This window comes from Jaculus jaculus, chromosome 2 (genome assembly GCF_020740685.1).
Source record: "Jaculus jaculus isolate mJacJac1 chromosome 2, mJacJac1.mat.Y.cur, whole genome shotgun sequence".
Classification (NCBI taxonomy): Eukaryota; Metazoa; Chordata; class Mammalia; order Rodentia; family Dipodidae; genus Jaculus; species Jaculus jaculus.
In genome coordinates, this window is record NC_059103.1 from 8,902,533 (window position 1) to 8,914,048 (window position 11,516).

The following is an 11,516-nucleotide window of genomic DNA, read 5'->3' on the forward strand; positions in this document are numbered from 1 at the left end:
TAAAGAAAAATTTAGACTCATTATTATTTATTTGTTGTGTGTGTCATGGAAAACTCTTCCCTTGGGGAGACACAAACAAATGCCTTCACCCCAAATAGGACCCAGATGGCAGATCTAAGCATGAATGCACCAATACCCGTTCAGGGAACCAGTGAGTTCACTGGGGTCACTTACAGAGCATGGAGACCCCAGAGCAGCCGCACCACCCAGAAGTCTCGTCCCTCCCTGAAGGATGGCTTCCCCATGGCTGCTTCCAGGAGTGTGGAGACCCCAGAGCAGCCCGACAGTGGAGCTCACTATGTCGAGCTTACTCTCACGGATGCTCCTCTCTCAGCCTCGGGGCTAGGGCTTACTGACAGAGCATGGACACTCCAAAGAAACCATCTCGAAGGAGCTCATTGTTCCTTGATCTTTGACCCTCTGTAAGCTCCATCCTCCTTTGAGGCCACAGGATCTCAGGCGTCATTGCATACATGGCACAGCGCATGCCTGAGGTCTCGGTGGGGGCGGGTCTGATGGCCCCTCCCACTGTCTTCTCTTGCGAGTTGTCCCAGCTACATTTTTAATGTTTTGTTTTTGTTTTTTTGAGGTAGGGTCTCACTCTAGCCCAGGCTGACCTGGAATTGACTATGGAGTCTCAGGGTGGCCTTGAACTCACAGCGATCCTCCTTCCTCTGCCTCCCGAGTGCTGGGACTATAGGCGTGCGCCACAACGCCAGGCAACATTTTATTTATTTATCAGACAAAGAGGGAGAGAGAGAGAGAATAGGCACGCCAGGGCTTTCAGCCGCAGTAAACAAATTCCAGATGGTGCGCCCCCTTGTGCATCTGGCTGACATGGGTCCTGGGGAATCAAATGTGGGTTCTCTGGCTTTGCAGGCAAGTGCCTTAACTGCTAAGTCATCCCGCCAGCCCTGTCCCAGCTACTTTTGATAAAGCTGGCAATAGGTGTTCACTGCTTTCAATGCAGAGGAATTTTGACATACAAGAGTGTGTGTATGTAAAACTGTGGGAACTGAACCCAGGCCATCAGGCTTTGCAAGCAAATACCTTTAGCTGCTGAGCCATCTCTCCTGCCTTCAATTTTTTTTTTTTTTTTTGGAAAGTTTCATGAACAAGCTGGCGTTATGTTTAGCTTCTTACCAAGGTAGTAATGGCAATTTCTTTTGGCCAAGCTCAGAAACTATAGCGAAAACATTAATTAAAAATAACTGTAAGGTGGGGGTGGGGTGTACGCTTTTAATCCTAGCACTTGGCAGGCAGAGGTAGAAGGGTCGTCATGAGTTCGAGGCCACCCTGAGACTACATAGTGAGGTCAGCCTGAGCTAGACTGAGACCTTACCTCAAAAAAAAAAAAAAAAAACTGGGCTGGCGAGATGGCTTAGCAGTTAAGCGCTTGCCTGTGAAGCCTAAAGACCCCGGTTCGAGGCTCGGTTCCCCAGGTCCCGCGTTAGCCAGATGCACAAGGGAGCGCACGCGTATGGAGTTCATTTGCAGAGGCTGGAAGCCCTGGCGCGCCCATTCTCTCTCTCTCTCTCTACCTGTCTTTCTCTCTGTGTCTGTCGCTCTCAAATAAATAAATAAATAATTTTTTAAAAAAGTAATAATAATAATAAGTTTAAGGGCTGGACAGATGACTTAGCAGTTAAGGCGCTTGCCTGGGAAGCCAAAGGACCCGGGTTCAATTCCCCAGGATCCATGTAAACCAGATGCACAAGATGGTGCATGTGTCTGGAGCTAAAGACCCTGGCGCACCAATTCATTCTCATTCTCTCTCTCCCTCCCTCTCTCTCTCCCTTTCTTTCCCTTTAGGCTGGAAGTTTGATTCCCCTCAAATGTATCTTTGGACTAAATCCCAGGAACTGGCCCCCAGTGACACCTCTTCCAGCCAGGCAGCTGGAAATCCAGGTCACAGAACCAGATTAGTGAAGGAGGGGAAGGGGAAGCTGGGGCGGGGTGCGGGGTGGGGGGCTGCGACACGGCAGCGGGCATCTCACCCTCATGTCACACCTCCTCCTCACCTGGACACGCATCTCCCCGCCAGCCACGACCGTCCGGCACCCCCCAACTCTCCAGTCCCCCTGCTGCAGATGCAGAGGGGGGGGAAGCCGGCCGGTGGCAGAGTTGTGACCTAGGCCCCAGAAGCTTACAATAAGCTGAAACCCAAACAGGGATAGAAACAATGAGGAGGTCCGTGGAGAAGCCCTCCTAAGGAAATCCAGGACTAGAAGGGGAGGAAGGAGGACCTCAGAGACACCCAAGGCCTCTCCACCCACTTCCTCTGTTCCAAATCCTATTATTCACTTAGCCTGAACCCGTTTCTTACACACTACTTCTTGACCATTCCAGAGTCATCCTGGTGCATAAGTGTGCACGCCCAAGTGAGGCAGCCACCTAGTGTCTAGATGACAGGAAGGGGCAGGCGTCACTAGTCAAAGTTGGGTTTCTAATGGATGAAGAAATCATCCAACTGAATTCTCCTGACTGGAAGGAAGACGGCTTAGGTCCAAATAAGTACCAGCTGCTACTTCAAGTTAAACACACATGTACCATCAGGAAAAAAAAGGGGGGGACTGAGCTGGGCGTGGTGGCGCACGCCTTTAATCCCAGCACTTGGGAGGCAGAGGTAGGAGGATCACATAAATTCAAGGGCATCCTAAGAATAGAGTGAATTCCAGGTCAGCCTGGGCTACAGTGAGACCCTACCTTGAAAAACAACAACAAAAAAAAAAAAAAAAGAATGGGGGGAATATTAGAAAAGTCTCCTAAGGAGGAAAGAGACAAGAAGAAGATTTAAAAAAAAAACTGTGCAGATTACAGGACTAGACACCTATGAAGAAAGATGGAGAATTATATATAAAAAAATATTTTAAGCCAGGCGTGGTGGTGCACGCCTTTAGTCCCAGCACTTGGGAGGCAGAGGTAGGAGGATCGCCATGAGTTCGAGGCCACCCTGAGACTCCATAGTGAATTCCGGGTCAGCCTGAGCTAGAGTGAGAACCTACCTCAAAAAAAAAAAAATTAATAAATGTTGTTTGTTGATGGCACAATTGGGCTGAAAAGACCAGGATAGCAATGGGGGCATTGGTCTCTTAGTGTACAGAAACTGGTTTTAAAATGACAGTCTGAGGCGACGGCCGTAACAAGCAAACTCTAGGTTGCTTTAGTAGGCAAAGAGGAAACGTGTGACCTCGTTTGTTCCTTAGTGTGTGTGGGTTATTCATGTGCCCTGTGCATGTGCTCGTGGAGGCCGGAAGAGAACTCTGGTGTCCTCCTCCATCGCTCTTCTTCCTATTTCCTTGAGACAGAGTCTCTCACCTGGAGCTCAAGCTGGGTTAGGTTACCCTGGCTAAGCACTGAGGTCCTGTGGTCTCCGTCTCCATTCCTCTCTGAGGTGGGGCGATAGACACGTGGGGCTACAGCCACCTGTTTACTTGGGATCAAACTCCAGTCCTAATGCTTGCACAGCCGTGTCAACAGCCGTGAGATCTCTCTTACTGGTCAAATTATACTTTGGAGAGAATGCCTTCAGTTGTGAGTTCTTTCCTTTAAAACATAAGTAGATTATCTGGAATATGCGATGGTTTGGGGAGATGCTTATGGAGCAAAACCACAAAGAAGAAAAGATAGAGATATTTGGAGAATCAATTCACATTATTGGTGTCTTAGTTGAGTCATGCTTCACCACAGAAACCAAGATCTCATCTGGATTAGTGATTACGTGAGAATTGGATAAAAAGAACAAGTTGGACTTTGGCTGAGTAAACGTTATAATGTTAACTGCGCCCCTGATTGACCACAGACATGGAAAGGACTTGTCTCTGGTTTGTCGTCAGAAGGTGTGGTTGTTTTGCTGTGTAAATGTGGAACACATATATATTTCTTAAAATTATATTTCACCCACGAGAGAGTACAAAACTTTCCTTGTAACTAGCCATATATTGATGACATATGTACAACTAAAACATACTAAATTTTCCCCAAGAAGAGGTCATATACATACATACATATGTATATATATATATATATATATATATATATATATATATATATATATATATATATATATCTCCACCAAAGATTTCCTCACAAGACATCCTGTGAAGTTTATTCTATATTTATCCAGTTCACTTTCTTTTATAACCAGCACAGTTACTTAAAAACTGAGATATGAACTTTATGCCTGTTGTGTGTTATCTGAGGTTGACATAGGGAATGAAACAAACATATAAAGGTTTATATAGCATCAATATGACATACCCACTTTCCAAACCAATGCTCCATGGTATAGCTTTCACTCTTGGCATTGCTGTCGCGGTGTCTATACTTGCCATCTTTTCCAACCCACGTCACTTTCTCTTTGTCCACAATGGGTTATGGTTCCTTGTCTGTTGGTCCGACCCAAGTTTAAATTTCTGGAGGGTATATGTTACTCACACTCCTGTGTGAATCAGGATTTAGTTTTCTGTTTACCTGTGTTGTAGATTATGAACAGCCCCCTTCCAAAAACTTCCTGTCAACGGAAATCACTGTGGAGGTTTGTTAAAGAGCTAAAAATAGAACAGCCATAAGGCTGTCTACACCAGTCCTGGGCATGCACCCAAAGGACTCCACGCCCTGCCATGGAGAAACTTGCTCACCCGCGTTTGTGCTGCGCTCTTCACAGTAGCATGGAAAGGGAATCAGCCTAGATGTCCATCACCCGCGGAATGGATAATGAACACGTGGTACACACATACAATGGAATTGTCTTTGGCCATAGGGAGAGCGAAATGGGTAGGTGGAACAGGAAAATATACTGTGAGGTAACCCAGACACAGAAAGACATTGCATGCTCTCTCTCAAACATGTTCTCTCCCACTCCTTTATGCAACAGAGATTGTATGGTCATTCCAGTACTTTTTACTGTGAACTTATTTTTTGAATAATTTTTATAATTTTTATTTATTTGTGTGTGTGTGTGTGTGTGTGTGTGTGTGCGCGCGCGCGCGCGCGCGCACATGTGTCTGTAGGTCGGAGGACAAATTTTGGTTTGATTCTTGCCTTCCACCTAATTTTAAGGCAGATTTTGCAAGCTTTGGGGAAATTCTCCTACCTCTGCCTCCCAGACGCAATGAGATTACAGAAACCTGCCACAGCTTCTGATTTTTTGTGGTGTCTACAGTTCCAAACACAGGTTCTCAGAGTTTTTATTTTATGTTTTATTGAGACAGAATTGGTGCTCCGGGGTCTCAAACCACTGCAATTGAACTTCAGACGCTTGCGCCACCTAGTGAGCATGTGGGAGCTTGCGCTTGCCTCACCTTTGCACATCTGGCTTAGGTGGGATCTGGAGAGTCAAACATGGGTCCTTAGGCGTCACAGGCGAGCACCTTAACCACTAAGCCACCTCTCCAGCCCAGTACTCAGAGTTTTATAGCAAGCACTTCACATGCTAAGCCAACTACCCAGCTCCAAGTTAAAAGGCTTTCTTGAGGCAAGATTTCACCCTAGCCTGCAAACAGTCTATAGTCCATACTGACCTCAGACTCATGGTGATCCTCCTACCTCATATCTTGAGTGCTGGGGTTATAAGTGTGAAAAAGCATGTGTGTATGTGTGGTATGATACATGGGTGTGTGGGTGTGATGCAGTGTGGTGTGTATGCACATGTGCACATGCTGATGTAGGACGCTGTGTGTTTACCTGTGATGCCCTGCGAGCCTACCTGCAGCAGCTGGAGAAGAACATTAGGTGTCTCCTTCCATCACGCCCCCACTTGTTCCTTGCAATGGAGTCTCTTACAGATTTTGGAGCTTGCCATTCATCTGTCTAAGCAATTCTCCAGCTGCTATGTGGGGTCTGAAGATCTGAACTTGGTATTCCAGCTTGAGCAGAGTGTTTTATCCACTGAACCACCTCCCCAGCCCTAACATTTGTCTTTTAGTAAAGTCTAGATAGTCAGGAGTTACTGAGTAATCATGTTTTTAAAGACAAGTTTGGGGGCTGGAGAGATGGCTTACCAGTTAAGGCACTTGCCTTTGAAGCCTAAGAACTCACGTTCAAATCTCCAGGGTCACATAGCCAGACGCACGGTGATGCAAGCTTGCAATGTCGCACATGTACCACAAGGGGGGGCACGCATCTAGAGTTTGTGAGCAGCAGGCTGATGTTGCTAGCACACCCATTCCCTCCCTCCCTCTCTCTCTCTCCCCCACTTCCTCTCTCTCAAAAAAATAAAAAAGGATAAGTTTCTATGTTTCCTACTCTTTAAAAAAGATTATTCGAATAATTAGAACTGACAAACTATTATGAATATTAAAACTTCTCTCAGGGATGGAGAGGTGGCCCCATGGATAAAGCTCTTGAAGGGTGAACGTGGACCTGAGATCAGATTCCCAGAACCAGCATTATAAAAAGAAGAGGAAGACATGCAATAGCACCCACATCATAATCTCAACGTGTCTACAATGAGAAGGGAGTGAAGACAGGAGAACTACTCAGAGCCAGCCAGCCTGGTGAACGCAGTGCTCTACTACAGGAGACATTGTTCTTTTTCAGCAGGTAGAGAGACCGGAGGAGATAAACGACCCCGCACACTTCAGCCAAGCCACAACTGAATCCACAGAGGAGCTGGGGAGAAGAGCAAGGGCGCTGCTTCCATGGTGAGCCTGACAATCAGCGCCAGGGTTTAGGAGACAGACCCTGAGGATAGGCAACACCTACCAAAATAGAGATCCAGAGGCTCCTAAGAGCTCACTGAAGTAGACTTCAAACTCACCCATCGCGGCTCAGGGAATGTTGCAGAAGAGGGTACGGAAAGATTGTAAGAGCCACAGGTTGGGACATCGCGCCCAGAGGCATGCCCTTCCCCCTCCCCAGAAAAAAAAATAACTGACTGCTGCTCCCACATTGTGTAAACCACAAACCCATGGGGAATACCTGCAACCCCACTGAGGAGTATTCCCAGTGGAATGGGGGCAGGAATGAGGGAAAAGAGGGCACCAACACACGATGTATCCATTCAAAGTATGTTGTTAACAATAATAGTAATATAATTAACAATAATAAATTTTGGGCTGGAGAGATGGCTTAGCAGCTAAGCGCTTGCCTGTGAAGCCTAAGGACCCCGGTTCAAGGCTCAATTCTCCAGGATCCATGTTAGCCAGATGCACAAGGGGGCACATGTGTCTGAAGTTCATTTGCAGTGGCTGGAGGCCCTGGCGAGCCCATTCTCTCTCTGTGTGTGTCTGTCACTCTCAAATAAATAAATAAAAATTAAATAATTAAATAATAATAATAATAAATTTCCCCAAAATAAACCTTAAAATTCATTTGGAAGCACAAAATACCTCATAAAGCCACAGTAATCCTGAACAATGACAACAAAATATAGGTGGAGATATCATACATGACTGATTTCAAGGCATATTACAGAGCCGGGGTACCAAAAATAAAAAATAAAAAACACATAAAGATAAATGGACAAAAGATCCAGCTACAGACCCATGTAGCTACAGCCATGTGGTTTGTGACATAGATACTCACTGGAGAAAGGACAGTCTCTTTTAACAAATGACAGACAGAGAGAAAGAGGCAGATAGAGAGAGAGAGAATGGGCATGCCAGGGCCTCCAGCCTCTGCAAACAAACTCCAGACACGTGCGCCCCCTTGTGCTTCTGGCTAACGTGGGTCCTGGGGAATTGAGCCTCGAACCAGGGTCCTTAGGCTTCATAGGCAAACAACTGCTAAGCTATCTCTCCAGCCCAAAAATAAAATATTTTTTAAAAAAAGAAAAGAAAGCCAGGGGTGGTGGCGCATGCCTTTAATCCCAGCACTCAGGAGGCAAAGGTAGGAGGATCACAGTGAGTTCGAGGCCACCCTGAGACTCCATAGTGAATTCCAGGTCAGCCTGTACCAGAATGAGACCCTACCTCAAAAAAAAAGAAAGAAAGAAAAAAGTGGTCACTGTGGTAGTTTGAATATATGCCCCTCCATAGACTTGGATTTTATTTAATTTTCATTTATTTATTTATTTGAGAGAGAGAGGCAGAGAGGGCATGCCAGGGCTTATAGCCACTGCAAATAAACTCTAGATGCATGTGTCACCTTGTGCATCTGGCCTTTTACAGGTACTAGGGAATTGAACCCTGGTCCTTTGGTTTGCAGGTGAGCACCTTAACCACCAAGTCATCTCTCCAGCCTGATCCAAGTGTTCTGTAAAGCTTGTAACTTGAATTTCCAGCCATGTGGCTAAAAGAGGTGTCATGGGGGGTGGGGTGGATCCTAGGGTCCAGCTCTCAGGTGTGTTTGGGAGTGGATCTGGTTCCAGCCTAAAGGTGTGCAGAGCAGTTTGATTTCGGACAATCTCCTGCTGTTTGATGTCCATTTGTGCTTGTCTGTGGTGCTGGCTGTTTAGGAGTGTCTCTTTGCTTGGACTTATGAATGGAAGCCATCTTCCACCACGGATAGAACTTCCCCTTGGGTGTGTAAGCTGAAATAAACCCTTCCCCATATATGTTGTATCTGGTTTGGATGTTCATCCCAGCAACATGAAGTTGACTACAGCAGCCAATAAATATTTTAATGTGTCAATGACTTAAGTCATGGTGGAGGTGCAAATTTAAACTGCTTTGAGATTTCATCTCACTCTAAAAATAGAACTGCCGTGTGACCCTCTCCCGGCCACATGCCCTAAGAACCCTATGATTTACTTTAGAGGTACTTGCTCAGGCCCACAGCTCTATTCACAATAGCTAGGAGGGGAAACCAGCCGAGATGCCCATCGGGTGATGAGTGGGTAGTGAAGATGCGGCACATTCACCTAATGGAGTTCTTATTCAGTTGTAAAGAAAAATGAAATTATGACATTTGCAGGAAATGGTGGATCTGGAAAATATTATACAAAATGAGGTAACCCAAGCTCAGAAAGACAAACACCACAGGTTCTCTCTCATGTTCAGACCCTAGCTTCAAATCTCCAGGTTAATGAGTATAAATCGGAAGGAGTGTCTGTAGAGGTCAGGAAACTAGGAAGGGGTCATGTGGGGAGAGGTTTTGGGATGCCACAGGAGAACAGATGGGACCCCATGGGACAGACTCAAGGCTCAGTGGTTAAGTGCTCTTCCTGAACAGTCATGAGGCCCGAGGGCACCAGAGGAAAAAGTTTCTAGCTAAGACATATGCTGCAGGGTTGGGCGGAATTCACGGATTATAGGACCTTGAAGTTAGGGGAGCAATAAATATGAAACCGAAGAGACTATGTAGAGTTAGAGACAGGAGCGAGTGTCGTCAGCAGCAACAGAAACACCAGTGGCAGTCGCCAGCGTTTATTGGGTTTGGCAATGGAGAGGCACAGCAAGGGAGGCGTCTGCTTGCTGCTTGCTCAAGTCAAGTCCGTGAAGCAGATGATGCTGGCATCGCTCGTTCTGATAGGAAGGCACCATCAGGAATTCTTCAAGGTGATGCTTTGGAAAGCACGGTCCACCGTGGCCCTTAGATATCCTTCAACGGCTCCCGGCTTGTCACGGACATGAATCCCCGCTCACTGGATGGTTTTAAGAAGATCCCATCACAGGACTTTCCTCAGGCAAGCCAGGTGATTTTATAACTCTGCAAATTAGAGATCAAGCAGAAGCAGAGGACTTTACTGAGTGGGGAAAGGAGACAGTCTGATAAAACAGCATGCTTGGGCCGGGCATGGTGGTGCACGCCTTTAATCCCAGCACTCGGGAGGCAGACGTAGGGGGAATCTCCGAGAGTTCAAGGCCACCCTGAGACTACCTAGTGAATTCCAGGTCAGTCTGGGCTAAAGCGAGACCCTAGCTTGAAAAACCAAAAGAAAAATTAAAAAAAAAAAAACAGCATGCTTATCATGGTCAACTGAAAGGAATAAATCCAGTTGATAGGGGAGAGTGTTAGGAGATGGGTAGGGCCAGTGATCAAAACACATCTGCCCAGAACCTGGTTATCTACTTTCTCGTGTGTGTGTCTGTGTGTGTGTGTGTGTAGTGTGCATATATATGTATGTATGTACGGGCGTGGGCACAGGTGCATGTGTGCTGGTGGAGGCCAGAGGTTGATGTCGGGTGTCTTCCTTGGTCATTCCCTACCTTACATTTGGAGACGGGGTTTCTTTCTAAACCCAGAGCCCACTGTTCTGGCTAGACAGTCAGCAAGTGCCAGGAATTGTGTCTGAATCCCCAGGTCTGAGCTTGCCTTCCCATCATTTTACATGGGTGCTGAACATTCCAATCTCGGGTCCTTAGGCTTGCATGGCAAGCATATGACTCATTGAGCCCCCTCCCCAGCCTGGTGATCAGTTTTTCAACATGTAGCTGAGGGACCGACCTCACAGCACAGAGACATCGTGAGCAGGAAGAGGTGCTCACTGGAGTCCTCACCTGCTTCTCTGCGTTGCTCTTTTGCTTCCGCCACTGGCAAGTCACCAGTCGGGTCCTTGCGTCTTGTGGAACTCTTGGAAGCTGAGAAGTACTTAGAAAAGGGAAATTTGTGCTTATGGGTCCTCCAGCAGTTCCCTACACCCAAAAGCACTAGCTCCAAAAACGTGAACAAGAGACAGACCCCACTGACCCCAAACATGGTCTTCAGAAAGATGGTCTTCTCAGAAGGGCGGGACAAATTGCAGGTTATGCTCCCAAGGCAAGGCTCTCGACGACACGCAATGGAAATGGGCATCTTGAACCCGTACAGATGGTAATGCGCCCCCAGGGATGCTCCCTCGAGGGCCACGCGAGCCCCGACCTGTGCCACGTAAGCCCAGAGCAGCTTGAGGCTTCGGGACCCTGAGGCATCCCTCGGGCTGCTGCTGTCCCTGCTGCTGTGGACCACGCTGTCTTGCTCCTGCATCTTTCCTGGGTCTTCCCAGTACCCCATCACGTGATACAGGATGAACCCGAGATAGATGGCACTGGGCACAGCCACCAGGATGACATGGAAGGCCCAGAAGCGCAGTGGGGAGAGTGGGTGGAAGGCATCATAACAGGCAGCTTTGCACCCTGCCTGTTGGGTTTGACACACGAACTCACTCTGGTCATCCCCGAAGATGCCAGGCCCGCTGGCAGCCAGCAGCAGGATGCGGAATCCCAGGAGCACTGGGAGCAGGAGGCGCCCCACGGGGGTGGAATGCCGCCTCTCCTCGGCCAGCAGCTGCCTCAGGAACCTGCCGCACATCCTGTTGTGGGGCAGAGAACACCTGTCAGCTCAGGTGGGGTGTTCGCTGTCCTACAGAGAGGGCACCGTGTCACTGCTAACCCGGGGATCTGTACAGCAAGTCCCTTGTGGCCCTCCGAAGGTCTGGTTGATCCAATAGTGTGCTAATCAGCCTTGGATCCCTGTCATGCGATAGCTGAGGCAGTTAGATTTGTAAAGATAAAAGGTGCGTTTAGCTCACACTTTTGGGAGGCTTAAAGTCCAAACAGCATAGCGCAGGCTCAATGAAGATCACACATTAAATGCAACACCTGGATGGCAACGGTAGGAAGGACATGTTCGAGCAAAAGGCTCACATCTCCAAC

The 11,516-nt window shown here is 47.5% G+C and overlaps 1 protein-coding gene across 1 annotated transcript; it reads right to left on the reverse strand.

The window, feature by feature from the left end:
* Nucleotides 1-9,519: 9,519 nt before the first annotated feature.
* Nucleotides 9,520-11,172, reverse strand: Gjc3 (gap junction protein gamma 3). The gene is made up of 2 exons (XM_004666223.3): nucleotides 10,383-11,172; nucleotides 9,520-9,591 (listed from the first exon to the last, which is right to left on the reverse strand). Exons 1-2 carry the CDS (start codon nucleotides 11,170-11,172, stop codon nucleotides 9,584-9,586), a joined length of 798 nt encoding a protein of 265 aa, XP_004666280.2. The 3' UTR covers nucleotides 9,520-9,583.
* Nucleotides 11,173-11,516: the final 344 nt, after the last annotated feature.